The 18,269-nt window shown below is 52.0% G+C and overlaps 7 protein-coding genes across 7 annotated transcripts; 2 read left to right on the top strand and 5 right to left on the bottom strand.

Annotated features, from left to right (window-relative positions):
* Positions 1–2,031: 2,031 nt before the first annotated feature.
* Positions 2,032–2,703, bottom strand: N7498_010217 (mitochondrial 37S ribosomal protein bS16m). The gene is made up of 3 exons (XM_058457273.1): positions 2,592–2,703; positions 2,264–2,456; positions 2,032–2,110 (listed from the first exon to the last, which is right to left on the bottom strand). The coding sequence occupies exons 1-3, from the start codon at positions 2,666–2,668 to the stop codon at positions 2,066–2,068; spliced, it is 315 nt and encodes a 104-aa protein (XP_058304172.1). The 5' UTR covers positions 2,669–2,703; the 3' UTR covers positions 2,032–2,065.
* Positions 2,704–2,981: 278 nt separating this feature from the next.
* N7498_010216 (NADHX epimerase) lies at positions 2,982–3,868 on the top strand (the record flags this gene model as incomplete). Its single annotated transcript, XM_058457272.1, has 4 exons — positions 2,982–2,993; positions 3,053–3,161; positions 3,220–3,285; positions 3,342–3,868. The coding sequence occupies 4 exons, from the start codon at positions 2,982–2,984 to the stop codon at positions 3,866–3,868; spliced, it is 714 nt and encodes a 237-aa protein (XP_058304171.1).
* A 137-nt stretch (positions 3,869–4,005) lies between these two features.
* Positions 4,006–6,513, bottom strand: N7498_010215 (WD repeat PLAP family protein; the record flags this gene model as incomplete). Its single annotated transcript, XM_058457271.1, has 3 exons — positions 4,006–5,867; positions 5,928–6,381; positions 6,466–6,513. The coding sequence occupies 3 exons, from the start codon at positions 6,511–6,513 to the stop codon at positions 4,006–4,008; spliced, it is 2,364 nt and encodes a 787-aa protein (XP_058304170.1).
* Positions 6,514–7,041: 528 nt separating this feature from the next.
* N7498_010214 (ankyrin repeat domain-containing protein) lies at positions 7,042–8,850 on the bottom strand (the record flags this gene model as incomplete). The annotated part of the gene is made up of 1 exon (XM_058457270.1): positions 7,042–8,850. The coding sequence occupies one exon, from the start codon at positions 8,848–8,850 to the stop codon at positions 7,042–7,044; it is 1,809 nt and encodes a 602-aa protein (XP_058304169.1).
* A 3,368-nt stretch (positions 8,851–12,218) lies between these two features.
* On the top strand, positions 12,219–13,530 carry N7498_010213 (WD40 repeat domain-containing protein; the record flags this gene model as incomplete). Its single annotated transcript, XM_058457269.1, has 6 exons — positions 12,219–12,228; positions 12,279–12,392; positions 12,453–12,492; positions 12,551–12,646; positions 12,704–13,329; positions 13,394–13,530. The coding sequence occupies 6 exons, from the start codon at positions 12,219–12,221 to the stop codon at positions 13,528–13,530; spliced, it is 1,023 nt and encodes a 340-aa protein (XP_058304168.1).
* Positions 13,531–14,054: 524 nt separating this feature from the next.
* Positions 14,055–15,554, bottom strand: N7498_010212 (putative RNA binding protein; the record flags this gene model as incomplete). The annotated part of the gene is made up of 7 exons (XM_058457268.1): positions 14,055–14,678; positions 14,734–14,803; positions 14,870–14,921; positions 14,973–15,010; positions 15,075–15,106; positions 15,358–15,447; positions 15,516–15,554. 7 exons carry the CDS (start codon positions 15,552–15,554, stop codon positions 14,055–14,057), a joined length of 945 nt encoding a protein of 314 aa, XP_058304167.1.
* Positions 15,555–16,087: 533 nt separating this feature from the next.
* N7498_010211 (alpha-actinin, sarcomeric (f-actin cross linking protein)) lies at positions 16,088–18,188 on the bottom strand (the record flags this gene model as incomplete). Its single annotated transcript, XM_058457267.1, has 4 exons — positions 16,088–16,273; positions 16,328–17,935; positions 18,012–18,078; positions 18,133–18,188. 4 exons carry the CDS (start codon positions 18,186–18,188, stop codon positions 16,088–16,090), a joined length of 1,917 nt encoding a protein of 638 aa, XP_058304166.1.
* Positions 18,189–18,269: the final 81 nt, after the last annotated feature.

Below are 18,269 nucleotides of genomic sequence, written 5' to 3'. Positions count from 1 at the left end.
CCCTCACGAAGACTTATGTGAAAAGATCGATTTTCGCGACACGAAAAGCCACCCAAAGAAACGCGAGGATACGCGAGGCTAGAAAGGCGTCGCACGCAGAAGAGTTGCGGCGTAGTTGCGCAGTGATGCGACAGAGATGGGAGGCGACACGAAGCGCGAAGAGGCGAAGGCGAAATTAGCGATTCAATCGAGAGTCGAGTTGGCAGGGACGTTCGCTCCTCATCGGATCTGCGACAGGTTTGCGCGTTGAGGGTACTCCTGAGAGTGAAATGGGTGATTATGACGGAGGTGAAAGACAGAGGCGAACGGCGCGACAGATGGAGATGGAGGGGGGGAGCGAGAACGATGGAAAGGAGACGAGAGGCGATGGAGGGGAAAGAAAGAGAAGGGGGAGAAGGGGGGAAAGAAAAGAGTCCGGAACGGTCGAAGGTGCCCACAGGTGCCAGATCCATGGATCTGTAGACGCGACTCGTGACGGGTGCGTGACTGCCCATCGGTACACGATCTACAGGGTTGAGTACAATGGAACCGAAGTACCTCCCCGTAAATTACTCCTGTATTGTAACAGATATACGCCAGGACAGTCACTTTGGAACCGCCGCTTGCAGAACGTGGGCAAAGTGCGTGCCCCGAGCTGGCATGGAATGCCCCGGTTTTTTGCGTCTTTCCTGATCTGCTTCTGTAGGGGATGGGTGTCCGGAGTTCTAGAAGTTGATGCTATCCCACTGGCCATGTGCAGGTATGTAGCTACCCTGCTAGCCTCCTCTTTAGCCATCGAGCTATCTCCCTGGCTACCTAACAGGCAGCCACCAACCTCGGTATTTCTGTACTCGGTCTAAGCAGTTCGAGAACAGCGCCATTATCTCACCGTATGAATCAACGGGCTTGCAGCTGATCCGTCGAGAATGAAACGCCGGGGAGGCTGCGCCCTAAGGTTTCAAAAAGAGGCGCACTGCTATATCCCGAACATCGTTCATGAGGACTACACTAGACAACACTCTCCCTGAGGCTTTCACTGCTCCCCTGACAAAACAAGTCTGGTAAAGAATTCTCCCTTATGTGGATTCCCCCATAGTCGACAAAGGCCCCATCAAAGCCTGTGGCATCCTAAAATCCGTGCGCCGGGAATTCCTGACGATCAACGACCGAACTACATATGACTCAGGCACCATGCAGTTAACCCATTAATGTCCAGGTCGTACACAGCACGCTGTCAGACCCCCGTCCGTGGAATCTGCAAACTCAAAACCTGGCGATCCTCCAGGACCTGCGACCAATTGCCACGGTCGCAGAACCTCCGCCGCTGCGGATTGGCTGGGCCGCGGAAATGGCCATGGCTTATCGAGCGCGGTCGAGGGTCGGTCATTGAGCCTGGTTGGGCCGTGGCCACAAGCGCTTTTCTCCCGGAACAACGACCAGCCTGATGTGGCATAGAACCGCGTTTTTTCGTGCCTGGTGAGGGCGAGAGCCGGTCATAGGCGCGTCACTTTGTTGGCCCTGAGGTGAGCACACCCCCCCTCTTTGTTGACTGCCTGGAATCGCGCGAAAGCTTACCTGGAATTAGGCACCCGCTCGTTCCCTTTTTCAAGCGCCGCTCGAATCAGCTGTCCGGGGGTGTTGTCCCCGTCGTGAAGATCTACACTGGTTCCAGACTCGTGGGTGTTCATGCAGTTGAAGGTTCATATCAAGTAGGATTTCATGCCGTGAACTACTAAACGCAGGGTCCGAGCATCTGTCACGTAATATACATAGAGGGTTTAGGATCCACGTCCTGGGCTTCCCAAAATAGCCCAACTCAGTAACGCCGCAAATGCCAGTGATATCAGAAACAAATTACAAGAGCCTTTGAGACTGCCAGGACCCGAGTTGCTCAGCTCTTTTGCCCTAATCCTGTGAAGGCGTATATCGCACGTGAGGGCGGTGTTGATCCATGTGCAGGTTTGCCGGTATACTCAGCAGGACACCCGTTCCGCTGCACTCCCTCAGAAGTATTCGGGACAACGGAAACATGGACAGGTCCATAAGGACACTCGGGTCTAACAGTCTTCAACCAAGGACGACGGTATCACGCCTTTTCGTAGGTAGCGGGCTTCTTCTCAACAAGGCCAGCCTGCAACCAATACACGTCAGCCAAATTTATCCACAAAACCAAAAGAGCCCAAGAAGCACATCCAGAGATAGAAAATGAGGATGCGCTAGCTAAAAAGGCCACCGCATCTTGTCCATCCTATCCCAGCAATTGCCCCGGGTACACCCAACTTACCATGCTCAAAAGCTTCCACACCGGATCACTAGGCTGCGCACCAACACCGAGCCAGTACTTCGCACGAGACCGGTCGAGAGCAATCTCCTTGTATGGGCGGGCATTGGCGTTCTCTTCGTACAGGTTGGTCGGACGCTTCGGGACAGGGTTGAAGGTGCCGATGACCTCGAGGGGCTTCGCGCCGCGGGCAGACCTGGAGAGTGAGAGTCAGCTTGAGGCGATTCTTGAAATCGAAAAGTCGAGCACGTATTCAATCCGCTGCAACTCTCTATCCGAGCCGGGTGGGTTGAATTGAAGATGTCGTGTGAACTGGACCAGGGCCACGTACCGAGCCTGCGCAACGACAATGTTGTAGAAGGGGCTGTGCTTGTTGCCGAAGCGTGCCAGCCGAATCCGGAGAACCATGGCGGAGGATGTGAAGGGGTGCTTGCGATCGAAATGGACAGCGCGATGTTCGAGAGACCAAAACTCCGCAAAAGTTAGGGAGGCTCGGGTAAATAGTTATTCCGATATTGCTCAATGTGGATTAGCGTGGAGGATGATGCAATTGCGATGTATAGGCAAGTTAGGACCTTGCTATCTTGCTCCTCAACCTCAATTATCTCGTACTGTGTCGCAATACCCGGTACTTCAACGATTTGAAAGTTTTATGTTCCGCCAGATTTTCGCTAAACGGTTCCCACTTTCCGCTGTTCGTCGCTACAGTAAAATCACAACGATGTCGCTGAAGGTTTGCTTGAGCTTATCATCCGGAGAGCTCTACATCGAGGTACTGACCATTTGTACCAGGCAATTTCGGCCGATGATGCCGCCTCCCTTGACAAGGACCTCATGGACATGGGCGGATGGTCCCTCGACCAGTTGATGGAGCTGGCAGGCCTCTCTGTTTCCCAGGCTGGTCAGTTACTTACCGCTCTAATCCCCCTCACAGCCGTGCTAATGATTGATCTTGACAGTGTGGAAAGTCCACCCTCTTAGTGCCGGAAAGAACGTTCTTGTGGTCTGCGGGCCAGGAAATAATGGTAGGAGGCATCCTCGGCAAAATAACCTGATGCGGAGCACATCTAATGCATTACAGGCGGCGACGGTCTCGTAGCAGCCCGACACCTCGCCCAATACGGCTACACGCCGTCCGTCTACTATCCAAAACAAGGCAAAAATGAGCTCTACCAGCGCCTCAGAACCCAGCTGCAGAACCTCGCCGTCCCCTTCATCACGGACTTCTCATCTGCTCTTAAATCCACCGACTTCCTCGTTGATGCTATCTTCGGCTTCTCTTTCGGTGGACCATTGCGCGACCCATTCGGTTCTATTGTCTCGCAGATTGAGTCTGCCTCTGTTCCCGTTCTGAGTGTCGACGCACCCAGCTCGTGGGATATCCAGAGCGGTCCGCCGAAGGAGGGGCCGGGCGCGAAGTTCATGCCTGCGGCGCTGATTAGCTTGACGGCGCCGAAGCCGTGTGTCAAGTTCTATCGGGGAAGACATCTTATTGGAGGGCGGTTTTTGTCGAAGGATATTACGGATAAGTATGGGCTTGACTGTCCGCAGTATCCGGGAATTGATCAGGTTATGGAGGTCGGTGTTGATGCCGAGGGAAAGCTTTAAGGGGATTCAGATGATGCCACAGGTTTGACAGAGGTGTATTGAGACCGAGGAATGGATATCGTGTTGTTGTCGTTAAGAAGTAGTGTAAATTCTATCTATGCACCCTCCCGAAGAATAATACCTCGTAGCCTTGAGACTTAGAGAGATTCTCTAATCTCGCCAATGATTCCCTTCACGCGTGGTTCTTTTCCAACTGCGGATGCAGAGATGCGCGAGAGGACGCTCTCAATCTCGTAGATTTCCTTGGCCGCGCTCTTAATCTCGGCTCCCAGAGCCTGGACCAGAGTGCCCAATGCGACTAATCCTCGGTAGACTGCCTCGGAGTCCTTTTCACCAGCGATTATCTTGGATAGTTCCTCGAGAAGTACCAAGCCTAGCTCTGCGGATTCGGGTGCGGATGCTCGGCCCTCCGAGGTGAGATAAACGGCAAAGTTGACGTACAGCGTGGTAATAGCGATGGTGAGATTGCGGTTGGGCGAGTCACCGCTGTTTGACAGAGCAGATCGCACACCGGTCAGAATGTGGTCGGATGTGTTCATAGCCAGGGTCCGTCCAGCGGGCGTCTCGAAGAGGTTGGCAAAGGTCCGGACGGACAACATCGCATTGTTGACGTTGAGAGGGGCGTCGAAGATTCCGCTGCCCAGGAGGCCTGTCACGAGGTCGTCCCCGTTAAACTCCGTGGACGCGGCGAAAGGTGCCGCAGCCGCCAACAGACGAAGAAGATCCAGTCCCGGCAGCCTGTTGGCGGTAGGCCATTCTGTAGCGACCTTGAACACCAACGGCACGCCAGATTCAACAACTGGAGAGTCTGGAAGCTGCTGGGAAGATTCTAGCTTGCCGCACAGAGCCACGATATCTTGTATCTCTGACGAAGTCAAAGCCTTGTCTTTTGCACCTTCGGAAAGAAGTTTCTCATTGATTTCCTGAAGCTTCTTCGTGACGACTTTGAGGTTTGCAGAGCGGATAGAAAGGTAGGTCTTTTGCGGAAGAACCCGAGATCGTTCTTCTGGAATCGATTGCTGGGCATTTTCGGCGGTTGAAGCATCCCCAGGACGGTATCGTCGATCAGAGCCCCAAGGGTCTGAGCCAGGAGGAGCTGATTCTTGAGATTGGCCCAGAGTTGCACCCTGGGTGTTCTGTGTGATGAAGTTTGCAACCTGATCCAGGTAGGTCATAGGCAATTCGTTATCGCCGATGAACTTGGTGGCCGCTTCGTAAGGGTTCTGCGACGCGTTGTACGGGAGTTTGAGCGGAGGCTTGCCGTCTTCGATATCGACATCGAAGACATAATCATAATCCTGCCCAAGATATTCCGTCTTGCGTCCACTGCTTCCTGCCGAGTCCACCACTGTACCAACTGCAATCCACTCCTGTGTCCCTGCTGACCAAGTGTGGGCTGTGACACTGCCATCGGGCTCATTGATCATCTGAATCTGACCCTCCTTTGTTCCTGATTTTTGCTTGAGGAACTCCGGACCGGGCAACTGCTCTTTGTTAATATTTCCAACTTGCTGTGCAGGAATGGCGGACTCCTTGACAGCCTGGTCAAATAACTCAATGACCTCGGGCGCGGCAGCCCGCTCTGGACTTCGGCTGAAGATACGAGCAATGCGATCACTGGCACCAGTAATAATGTCACCGGTTTCGCTGCACACAGCCACACTCCAGACGGAGATAGCTGGGTGTGTGATGGTCTGAACACACTGAGTACCATTCCATACCCGGACCGTTCGGTCCTCGCCGGAGCTCACTAGCTCACCGGAAGGCAGCGCGGCAAGGGAATAGACGAAGCTCTCGTGGCCATGGAGAGAAGCGACCAGCTCGCCCTGAAGGGTATACAGCCGAATGATGCCATCGTTGCTGGCCGATGCGAACTGCGCTCCAGTCGGGTTCGAGGCAGGGACCCTGCAGAGGGCCCGGACGACGTCATTGGAGTTCTGTATACTGGCAAGGAGCTTTCCGGAAGTATTGAATATGCGAATCATCTTGTCGGCACAGCCTGTGATAATGTCAGCATGGTGTTCTCTTCCAAAGCAGCCGGAATAGCGAGTCAACGTACCGGTGATAACGGTGTTCTTATCGTAGGCTAGCACAGCCCATACGCTTCCTTCATGACCATCCAACACCATGTCAGTTTCCCACTTCCCAACCTTCCAAATCCGAGCCGTCGAGTCCCAGCTACCACTGACAATCCATCTGCTGTCGGGTGACACGTCCAGAGCACAGACGTTGTGAGAATGCCCCAGGAGCATAGCATCCGCATTGTCATCCGACCCTTTGCCGGGCTGTCGAGCTTCGATGATGGTGTCCTGCCCACCAGATAGAACAAGGCCCTCAGGGTACTCGGCCGTAGGTGGAAGGTAGGCTAAACTGTTGATGAAAGCCTGGCCAAGTGCGGTGATGGTGTAGTCATAGGAAGGAGGGGGATTCGAGACGAGCTTCCAGAGCCGCACAGTTGCATCGCGTGAAGCTGAGAGAGCAGCATTGGGGTTAGGGAAGGCCACAGCGCGCACCTGAAATGGAAACTTGAGGTCAGCGAGCTTGATCACTTGCAGTAGGAAGGTGTCTCGACGAAACAGCAGGAGCTAGAGCCTTACATCATCGCCGTGGCCTTCGAGGGATGCGGAGATCTTGAAGTCAGGCATGCATACAACTGCGAGGCCGAGATGAAACAAACAAAAGCTAGAAAAGGCAATTAAGCAAAGAGGTCCTCTGCTAGGAGTTGTTGTCCTGGATGCGTTCCTGGGGACCCCGCTGCGCATCATATCACGTGGGCGGTGGGGCCATGACGAACCTGCTAGAAGTTCATCTCTAATCAGTTCTATTTTCAGAACGTGATTCAATGTGGTGCTTCACCGGAATATTTGAGAGATATACTGAGTTGGATAGAACGGAACCACGAGTACAGTTGTACCTAGCCTCCATATAGGTGGTGTGATAGCTAAAGAAGTAAGTGAGACAAGTCTACTTCCTATCTGATAGCTCGTCAACAACAAAGAAGGCAAAGTGAAATCCATTAGTGTACAGTCGAGGCTTTCATATTCCCACTTGACTAAACACATTCTATCCCAGACTGACCAACGCTGCAAATCACAATACAATTAGATTATCCTTGACCAAAATACATAAAACCAAATATATAAAAGCTGCGACGCATCTTGCATACGACAAAATCAAGGCGAATACCCCCGTAGCCACTGAGCGATCACATCATGACTTTCCTTTTCCGCGTAATCTGCCGCATGATTACATATCAGCCCCAGATCTTCTTGTTCTCCGTACGCGCTCAGAAGCAGTTGGACCATATCCAGATGACCGTGCTCTGCCGCTGCATCAATTGCGGTTCTTCCGTCCTTCGGCGCAGCTGGTGCAGAGACATCCGCCCCGCATTCGAGAAGCTGTACAGCCATTCCAAGCATCCCATTCATGGAAGCCGCCTGGAGCGCCGTAACACCCCGGTCGTCCGCTGGTAAAGCATTCACATCTGCCCCGTGCTCCAGTAAGAATGCAGCTACCTCGACCTCTCTGTGTTTGATAGCCTCTTGAAGAGGTGTTCCATAGTGTTGAGTGGCAGGTGTGTTGATCGTGGCACCGTGGCCGACCAAAAAACAGCATGATTCGTAATAACCCTGGCCAGCTATTCGTTGAAGGAGAGTGCTTCTATCCCCGCGGCGATAGTCCACGTCTACCCCTAACTTTATGAGACGGTCAGTTATCTCCAGCAATTCTCCTTCATCTTCGTCCAAGCAAAGTGTATACAATGCATTCCATCCGTTTTGGATTGACTTGGAACGGAGAGGCGGTGGCATTGAGCTTGTTTTCTCGAGTATCATGTAACAAACATCAATGGCAACGTGGTGGATGTTTTCGAGAGCAAGTTTTAGCGCATCTTCCCACAAAGGGTGTTTTTCCAAGTCTTGAACCTTTGCAAGGAGCAAATTAATGAGACCAAGGCTTGATTCGCCAGTTAATGCATATGTCAGGGCATTTTGAGAGTGAATCCCATCGAGCATGGCTGTTGCAAGAACATCGGCGCCATGCCGCAACAATAATTCAACCATCCCCTCAGAATTATTGGAGATAGCCCAGCCCAAAGGGCTCATCAGCTCATCCACACATTCATCGGATGCTGCTATCTCAAGAGGAGTGTCGTTAACATTCGCACCGTGTCTCAAGAGGAACGCCACTCCCTTGAACCAATCCGCACGAGCAGTTTCTCTTAGAGGAGACCGCAAACCATAACCCCCCGTTACGTTGACACGAGCGCCGTTTTTCACAAGTAGCTCGAGAAGCGGCAGAGACTTATGTTTTGTAGCGGCCAGAAGAGCGGTTGTGCCCATCTCGCTTGCTGAAGCGTCGACGTCTGCTCCAAGGCTTATGAGATCTTTCACTAGTCCGATATCGCCGTACGTGGCCGCTGCCTGAATGGGTGTTAGTCCTGACACCGACGATGGAGCTGCGTTCAAATTTGCCTGATGCGCAAGCAAGAACCCAGCTATCAGAGAATGTCCGTTTAAACAGGCTGCCTGCAATGCAGTCAAGCCTGCCTCTTCTCCTGCCGGCGCATTTACATGTGCTCCTGCTGTCTGAAGCATTGACAAAATCTCCCAGCTTCCACTTTCCGCTGCCCCTTGCACTGCGGTTCGTCCGTTGACAGCCGCAGGGGGAGCATTGACATCAGCACCGCTGCTCAAAAGGAATTGAAACATTTCAAAGTTGCTTAGTCTTGCAGACATCTGCAAGGGGGTGTCGCCTACACCTGGTGCCACACGGGAGTCTGGATCAACTCCTGTGGACAGTAAGAGAGCGACGAGGTTCAAATTTTCGCTTAAAACTCCGTACTGCAGGGCAGTATATACCGACCAGTTGCTATCATACTGAGGCATATACTTCCGGAATCCATTCGAGGTAAAATCCGTGTCTGTGACGTGGCAGTCACAGAGTTCTTGGAAATCAGGGTGTGCAGAGACTGGGCAAGCCATCGCGGACGCCCCGTGCTCCAGCAAAATTTGAAGAAGAGAAATATCGTTCATTTTTGCAGCGAGCTGAACTGGGGTTTGAAGATATATCATTCGATCCTCGGAGTAAAGTCTAGGCAAGACATGACCCCGGAGATGTTGAACATCGGGAACATTCAAGTCGGCTCCGGATTCTATGAGATACTTGGCCACCTCCAAGTGACCTCGCGAAGCCGCAGCTTGTAAAGCAGTTCCGCAATACTGAGAAAGGTAAAGGTCAACCCTAGCCCCTGCGTTTACAAGCAATTTCACGACCTGCAAGCTACCAACGCGAGCTGCATCAATCAGAGGAAACCCAGGCTCCTCTTCTGTGATGAAGGTCTCTGGATCAGCACCAAAGGCGAGAAGTGTATGTAGAATTGGAAGGCGGGACTCCCAACATGACAGGCTTGGAAGCCATGACCAGCGATGCTTGACCTTTGGGGGAACCCCTGCCTTACACAGTAGCTCAACCATGGCCTCATGCCCACAGTAGACTGCACTTGACAAGTATTCTGCCCAACGTTGACTTTGAGGTGGTTCATCTTGCAACTGGGCCCCGCACTGAAATAATCTCTTAGCAAGAAGTATATTTCCAGACTGAACAGCACACCGAAGGGCCCTTCTTGCGAACACTTTCATCGCGGGGGAATCCGGCCGACAGAGGTAGATGAGGATATCAACACCACATTTATCCATGATCCATTCGAAGACTTTGTTGAATTGATCTTGGTTGAGTAGATTGTTGACTGACAGAAAAACAAAGCGTTTTAGGAAGACAGTGAGGACCGAAAACAGATTCTTTTGTGGAGTCCCGAGCATTTCGATCAAGGAACTTCTAGTTTCCAGATCGTCAGGTGGAAGATAAGTCTGTATCATTCTGTCGCTCTGGAGGCAAAAGGACAATTCTAAATGCAACTGTGGTAGATCGCTAGCGCATTGAGAAGAAAGATATATTGTAGCAAGCTCGAGGGAGGTTTCGGGGGTTGAGCGAATGATGCTCGTTTGTAGTCCTTTCGAAACTAGACATCTCGTTAGATTTGGTCAACGGTGATGGAAGCAGCAAATGAACGGCGGCGTATTCCAGGACATTTGTAGCTATCAAGCACTTACCAAGTGTTTGTATCTCCTGGGTGTATTGGTACCAAGGAAGGTTACGAAGAAGAAACTCGCGAGATGTGCCAGAAATCTCTGCCCGGGGCGTAGACACAGTGATATGATCCGGGAGTACAGTGTTCTCAATGCTGCATAAATCCCTCGAAGAAACGTGCCGCGCGATTTCTTTGTCGATTTTTTGTCGAGTGTACTTTCGGCCGTAGAAAGCGAAATCACTATCTTTCCCTTCTTGACTTCGCTTTCGCTTCACAGAGGCGACACTGACCCAATCTCTACGAGAATGGTTTTTCCTTACGCCCCAAGATTCGAACTTTCCGGTGTATTGGTTTGGACTAAGAGGAAACATCGTCAGATTCCAGATTTATTCACCGGACCAGCAAAAAGTAAAGACTGTACCTCGCTACAAAGCCATATCTCTCCTTCATATGGCCTATTGTCCGTTCTAATGGATTTGCCGAATAGAAAGCGATGATCTCTTCTCGGTGCTGATGCCATATCTCTTCCGGGATTCGGCGCGCTTTTGCCGGCATTGTGAGAGAAACCACGAAGACAAGACTGGAACCTCAAAAATTCGATTATTGCGCTCCGGGACGTCTCACAGAGGGGAGAGAAATATTTTTTCTTGCGGTGTAGACATTTTCTCAATACCCTGGTCGCTGGCGTGTTCAGCTCGAGTCAAGGCCATAGTGTTGATTGGCCGACGCCCAAATCTCCTTTCGGAGGCGCAGCCTCACCAAATGGCCGCAATGATTGGTCAATACCAAATCTGAAGGAGGATGGATCATTTCCCGAGTAGCGCCCTGCCAGAATTTGCTTTAGAGACACTAGCTCGCTTGTGGGGTTGCTGGGGCTAAATGCAGCATTCTCATTTGCTTCTTCCAATATCTGGTTTTCTTGCAAAAGTACCAGAACTGCCAGAACTGCCAGAACTGTGAGGACCATCTCCAGAATTTGATTTATCCACCTGCTTGGCTCAATACCCCCCTAGACAGAAGCCAGAATCTGGTTTGGGCCCTGGGATATATATATCCTTTTAGAAGCATGTAGAAGGTACCGGCAACTCTTCAGGAAGCGGCCAAGATGCCCTGGTCGATAGACACAACACTATCGTTGATCTCGCTTCTCATCACGGGAACGTCGTCCCTTTTTGAGATCTGGGATCACGTCACACATACTTACAGGAGGATTTCATCCAAAGGTCAGCTCGTCCGGGCGCTCAGAACAGCAGCAACTAACCCGTCTCTCAGATTCTAGCACCGAAACTTTGGTCGCCGGAGGGCTACAGCCGATCAATATAGACCCGGAACTTCTGCTCGAGTCGGGGCTGCATGGCCAGGATCTCCAAACGCAACTGGTTTGTCGCCGACTGTAGAAGCGTGGTTCTTCGGCCAGTTATATGCTAACTCCGCCCAGGGTTCCGAGCCGAAACTGAGTCGCAGAATTGAATCAGCATAATACTGGGGTCATTTGCGCATTAGGAGCTGGCATGGATTCGGTCAAGCAATGTAGTGGCAGTCTCTTTTTGTTATCAATATAGAATAGGAAGCCGTCCTCGTGGGATCTCCACAGTAAAAATGATTGTAGTGCGGCAAGAGCAACCCGGTAATCTCTACAAGTCATCCTTAACAGTGACTGCCGCAATGTTAGATTCCATAATAAGAAGGTATTTCCCAGGACGACGATTCGCCAGATCGGTGCCCAAGCCTGGCAGGCAGGAATTGGCGGTGAAAGCGAGCCGCCCTCCCCCCCCCCCCTAAGTCCGAGTTGGCAGGAAAATACCCAACAAGAGAAGGTCACTGTTAGTTCTACCCCGAACTTCACTCTCCCTAAACACACTTTTGAAACCAGCTCCGGGTTCAACTCGAGTCAAAGGTCGAAAGTCGAAAATCGAAGTCGAAGTAAACCGAGGCGGTTAATCCCGATCGGGACTAGCGTGCTTACATCAGCAGTGGCTGCAGGTGACCCGTTAATATTCACTTTCATCAGATCAATTCGATCACGATCAGTTCGATCGATATCACCTGGAGTGGGCTGTCGTGCCACCGTCCTTCTGTACAAGATCTTGATGACTTGACGACCCTGACGAATCTCTTTTCTACTTTCCTTCAGGCTGAATCGGGCTTTGCATTTTACACGCCGCTCGCCCTACTGTGGTGTCCATGGTGGGCTCTTGAACACTCGCGGGTCTCTATTTCTGTCTCTCACTACGTGTTGATCGAATATCATCTGAAAGCAACATGGCTTCTGGTGAGTTGTACGGCTTTTCCTGATCATAGTTTTGTGCTAATCGCCGGCAGATATTCCCAAGGTGGTCCCTCTGACCTGTCACGGCCATTCTCGTCCCGTGACCCATTTGAGTTTCTCGTCGAATGTCGAGGACGACCAGTACTATCTCATTTCTGCGTGCAAAGGTATCATTTTGAAGAAGTCATGTACATTTTAGTGCATATGAAGCTAACTGTCTGGATCAGACAACAACCCTATGCTCCGAGATGGCATTACTGGTGACTGGTATGTCAAGCTCGGCTTAAAATAGGTCACATAGTATAGTGGCTGACATCACTGACAGGATTGGAACATTCCTCGGCCACAAAGGCGCCGTCTGGCAATCTCGGCTCTCGGCCGATGCCGCAATCGCAGCTACGGCAGCTGCAGACTTCTCAGCGTAAGCCGTCTCTCATATACCGAGTTACGCATCAGTCAATTAACCATGAAACAATAGAAAGGTCTGGGACACCTACTCTGGCGAGTGTCTTCACACACTGCAGCACGCACACATCGTGCGAGCTATCGCCTTCCCAATGCAAGCCAACCCGCAGATTCTAGCAACCGGCGGCGCAGAGAAGAAGCTGCGCATCTTCGACCTGAGCCGCGGTGGCGGTAGCAGCAACGGCTCCTCGCCGCCTCCTCCACCCACGGGCGGGGAGCAAGGCACAGATGTCACGAGCTACGAGATTGGGCCGGGCGTCCACGGCGGCACGATCAAGTCCATTGTCTGGAACCAAGACTACAACATCGTGACGACTGCCGCGGAGGACCGTAAGATTCGGTGGTGGGATCTGCGTTCGCGGCATCCGGTCCTGGAGTACGGTGTTGACGGCACGATAGGCTCGTGCGAGTTGAACAGCCTTGCTGTGCGACCTAATGACCCCGGTATTCTGACCGTGGCTGCTGGAAAGACTGTGTACCTCTTCGACGGCACGCAGCCGGGCCGCCTTTTGAAGAAGGTTGATTTCAACTATGAGGTTGCTAGCGCTGCTGTGAACAGTGACTCCGGGCGGCTGGTTACCGGCAGTGCGAATGACACATGGGCGCGAGTTTATGACCTTCACACTAATGAAGAGCTGGGTATGTTACAACTTGGGTCCACGTTTTATTGACTATGTGAACTGAGGCTAATGTTCCATTATAGAAGTGCAAAAGGGACACCACGGCCCTATCTGGTCCGTCAGCTTCTCCCCTGACGGCAAACTCTACGCCACTGGTAGCGAAGACGGCACCATCAAGTTGTGGAAAGCATGCCGGGAGCCGTATGGTCTTTGGCGGTAAAGTGGATCAGGATTCCACTCTGTACAGCTATAAAGTTCCCATTGTTTTGTCTTGCTCTTACCATCTCTATCTATAAGGTAGTCAGTAATGGCACCTGTGTGCCCTATAACAGAAAAAGAAAAAAAACCTAACCTTAGCTTTAATCTACTTCCTTTATTACTAGGCAATACCGGGGAAAAGACCACTTGTACGCAGCTTGGGTCAAATCCCGTAGCTTCAATTCATATTTTTAGATCCTTGGTGTCTGGGAGGCACATATCAACTTGTAAAACCAAATTATAAGAAATCCCCAAACTCGCAAAGCCATAGACTCGACATCGAAGAAAGAAAAAGGCCCATATAACCCATTGACAATTTCATAAATGCAAGTAAAATTACAAGTCTTCTGTCCTTCACATGTCATAGAGTAGAGTGATGAATTGAGCGGGCCATCAAGCGGAAGAAAAGAAGCGGAATCCGAAAAAGTTGTGCAACGCGAGCGTCAAAGCTATGTCCTGGCACCCCCTATTGTAGCCACGGCCCATTCACTCAATCATATCGATATCATTGTCCGTAACAGCAGGCGCGGCCACAGCTGCGGGAGCATCAGCAGCCACCGGTGCGTCTTGGACCGGCTGCGCCCCAGTACCCTCGGTATCGGCGTCCTTGTTGCCCCAGTAATCTTCCATCTCTTGATCCAGCTCCTCCTGTGTCTTTCGGGGACGGGCGTTCGAGCGACGGCCTGGATTCTCCGCATTGCGAGGACGGCTCTCGCGTCCACCTCCACGCCGGCCACCGCTGCGGTGAGCTGTGTCGCGTTGACCGGGGATGTAGCGGTCGATGTGATCGGGGGCGGGCTTGGTCATATCGCTGCGGCGGCCACGGCCGCCAGCTCCACGCCGGCGTCGGTCTCCACCTTCGGTTTCACTCTCGGGGCTCACTGGGCGTTCCACGCGGTCGAAGAGGGTACCACCCGTGCGCTCGCGGCGACCTGGCACAAGGGAGAGGCGAATGGGTTGGCCCTTTGCGTTAGCACCGTCAAACTCGCGGACGGATTCATGTGCATCTCTCAGTCTCTCGTATGTGATGAAAGCAACGCCCTCGGAGCGTCCAGCGCGGTCATAAACGAGGGAAAGTTCTTGGACGGGGCCGATTCGGCCGAAGAGGTCCTGTTGGACAATGTTTGTTAGATTCTGTGGAATCGTTCAATGTGAAGAAACATACTTCCAGATCGCTCTCGGTGATGTCGTAGTGGAGGTTTTCCACGCGAACCTTGGTCAAGGCGGGACCGACACTATATCCATTAGTATACCAAGCCATAACGATCCCATGTCGTGCATGGAGCAGGTGCATTTCATACCGGCCAGGCGAACCTGAACGACCAGCATGGCGAGTTCCACGAGACGGACGAGCTGTAAGAACAATCAGAAAAGCCCCAATATACCAATAACAGAAACACATACAATCACGGTCATCATCAAACTTGTCGTGCACCCAGTCGCTAGCAAAACAGCTCCGTTAGCCTCCCGCCAAGCCAGACCATCCAAACAGGAAGGGGTATTCACAGGTTCAGATTCACAGAGTCCTTTGCGTAAGGCTGTTGAACAGAAGAGGACAATGGTTAGCTATAAGTCAGAATTGCAACGAGAATTGCGTTGCATGTTCGCCACGGCCTTGTCGTTGGCGAAGTCTGCGACCATCCAGAAGACTGGCTACGGTTGTGTCACGACGCAAAAGGACTCGGTGAAGGAAGAGGAGGGCGGACCTGGAAAGAAGGGAAGGAGGTCAGCGGGGCATTCGTTCTTCAATGCGACAGCAATATCAGTGGGTTCGAGATCGGGACAGTACCTTTCTAACACCATCACGGTCACCGCGACGACGAGGTTGGCTGCGCCGACCGCCAGAAGGACGATCACCAGAAGGACGACCTTTGCCCCGCTGCAATTGCGAGATTGTTGTTAGTGGTTGTTTGCGGGAATTGTAGCAGAAGTAAGCTGGCGCCTTACGGTGTCTTCGGCGATGATCTCGTCCAAGCTACGATCCATCTTGGACCTGTTAGGAGGGAGGGGAGAAAGAGAAGAAAGATGTCAAGGTGATAGAGAGTGAGGATATGCGATTGACCCTTTCAGGTGTCGCAGGGTATTGAATGAAGTAGAGAGAAGGAATGAGCAGTGGCTAAACAGAAGATTACCACCTCGTCGGGAGGCGCGATCTGGCTGGGACGCCCAATCACGTGCATTGATATCCAGATACCCAAAAGGGTAAAGCGGACGAGAGTTCTTGGACTATTCGAGTTATTGATTGCTTCAGTTCAATTCGTTTTTTTTTATTTTATGGTATCCTTTTTACTTCATGGTATCCTAGTTTCGTAACAAACAGAAGAGAATGCAGAATACAATGTGAAGAGGGGAAGAACCGCCGAACCCTAGGATGCATGATGCGATATGGGAAAGCCAGGGGCAGGAAAGAGAATAACAGAAAGACACCACCCTAGAAATCACGGCAACACCTAACCAAAACAGACCCTCCTGTATCACCGGCGACGCTGTGCAAAGAACAACTGGATCTCATTCTCCCTTCACTGCCTTCCATTCTTTTTGTTCTCCTCAATCATCTTCTCCATGAAGCTGATGTAGTCGAACTTGGCCAAATCTCGGTCCTCCAGCATATCGGGGCCTTGATGCTGAGGCATAGTTTTGACCAAGTGCTCGATGACTTCATCTGGAATAAGCGAGTGCCGGAGATCCATCTCAGTGACATATGGCTGTGACGTGTAAGCATATGAAACATCGATTATATTGTTGAACTTCGAACATACCTTGCCATCGGCAACCTCCTTGAAACTCTGGAAGACTTGCTCCGCAGTATTTTGGTCCTCCGTTACACTAACCATGAACCGAATAAACTGCTCGAAGCTGACACCGGCATTCTGTGCCAGGCGATTGGGTCCACACACTTCCACGTAGACCTGGTGCATCTCGTCCTCATCGTAGACCAGGCCCAGACTAGCCAACGCTGCAGAGAATTCCAGCTCTTGCAGGGTATTGGACGAGTCCCTGTCAAAGTGGCGGAAGACTGACTCGAACTCCTCCAGCTGAATGGGGGTCAAGTTGGTCATGTTGCGGGCCACCATCTGGTTCTCCAAGAAGGCCAGCTTCTTGGAGATGCTAGACTTTGTCAGGCTCAGCTCGTACGAGAGTTCGTCCAGGGTGAAGGTAGTGAAGTCGTTCTCCTCGATGTTTGCCTCCGCACACTGCTCATCAAGTTCCGCGATGGTGTCGAGGAAAGCGTCTAGCGGGGGCAGGTTGTCGTTCAATTTCTTGACATGCTCCAGCTGGTCTTCAACGTCCCCATCCAGCCCGGAGATGGCTAATGACAGGGTCTTTAGTGTGAGCGCAAAATCATTTGCCTTGTCGGCAAACGAACGGCGCAGAGAGTTCTTGATGTCGCGGATCGTCTCGTTGATGAGCTGACTGCGCTGATGCTCATCTCGGGTCAGACTCTCCCATTCTTGATCGCAAGTCTCCAAGCTCACTTCCGTCGGTGGCTCATAGGGGCGTAGTCGGTAGGTGCCCAGCTTCGTCTTGATGTTGCCTAGCAAGGCCGCCAGATCCGACTTTTCGGCAACCCACTGTCGCTTTTCATTCCGTTTATACAGCGAGAACTGATGCGCCTGCTCTTTGACGTCTTTGTATGTGCCCTCGAACGAGGAACTCTTCCATCCATCGCGCTGAGCCCGAATCAATCGGAGCAGCTCGCGCATTCGGCGCTCGTAGCCGCTTTGCATGTCCCATGCACCGTGCATATTGTTCACGAACTTTTCTACTCGGCGACCGGCATTTTCGACCCTCTCCAGCTGCGAAAAGGCGTGGAACCAGTAGGCGATATAGGTCATCAAGGAACGCTCGTCGGGGCGCGGCACATCACACACATCGTCCACGTCGAGCAAGTCAGGAATACCGATCTCGTTTGACGCAATTTCGAATGCAAGCTTCATGTTACCACGGTGGTCACTCTTGTCCAAAGAATCGTAGTCGATCAGGTCCGGTCGGTGGATATCGAGCAGAGCGCAGAAGGCCAGCCCGTCGTTCCAACTGGACGAGAAATCACGGACCTCCACATCGTCGTAGCACGCCGTCTTGCGTTGACACCACAGCAGCAGGCCCTCCTTTGCGGTCATGCCCTCCTCGTTGATGTCGCTGATTGTGAACCGGAGAATGAGGGTCCAGATCAGACCCAGGATGATCTTGCGGTTACCATCGACGATATCCTCCGCTCCGATGTTGGTCAACTGGATCTTTCTTTCCTTAATAAAGTCCAGACTCTTGTTGACATTCTCGAATTTCTGCACCCGCAGCTTGGGCTTCGACGCATATCGACCGAGGGACTCTCCGCCAAGGATCTCGAGTAAATGAATGAGAATGACCTAGTGAAAGCAGAGACAATCAGTGACCAGACTTGAGGGATTTGTATTGCAGGATGCGGGGGAGACAAGAACTCACGCCGTCAGAGAGATCAGTGACCAAGTCAGCGATGAACAAGGTCCGCGCCTTCAGCTTGTCGTTCAGCCTAGAGGGGGAACTTTGTTAGGCGCAGTGGCAGAGAGGGGTAGAAAGGACGGACCATTTTGTGAAGGTCTTCTGCTGCACATTAATCCACTGCTTCTCGACCGTCAACATCTTGACTCAGGGCGGCATCCAGGGCCTAGGGCCGATTGGCAAGGAAAGGGATCAGAGATCAGGGTTCGGGGTTCGGGGTGG

This window comes from Penicillium cinerascens, assembly GCF_028974065.1.
Source record: "Penicillium cinerascens strain IBT 15544 chromosome Unknown scaffold_4_segment0_segment1, whole genome shotgun sequence".
NCBI lineage: Eukaryota > Fungi > Ascomycota > Eurotiomycetes > Eurotiales > Aspergillaceae > Penicillium > Penicillium cinerascens.
The sequence above is the reverse complement of the archived record's forward strand: the minus strand, read 5'-3'. Positions and strand labels throughout refer to the sequence as shown.

Coding starts and splice junctions, on each gene's coding strand:
- N7498_010217 (XM_058457273.1), bottom strand. CDS start 2,668: ATGGTTCTCCGGATTCGGCTGGCACGCTTCGGCAACAAGCACAGCCCC. Junction 2,457..2,591: donor ATTGTCGTTGCGCAGGCTCG/GTACGTGGCCCT, acceptor CTCACTCTCCAG/GTCTGCCCGCGGCGCGAAGC. Junction 2,111..2,263: donor TGTGGAAGCTTTTGAGCATG/GTAAGTTGGGTG, acceptor TATTGGTTGCAG/GCTGGCCTTGTTGAGAAGAA.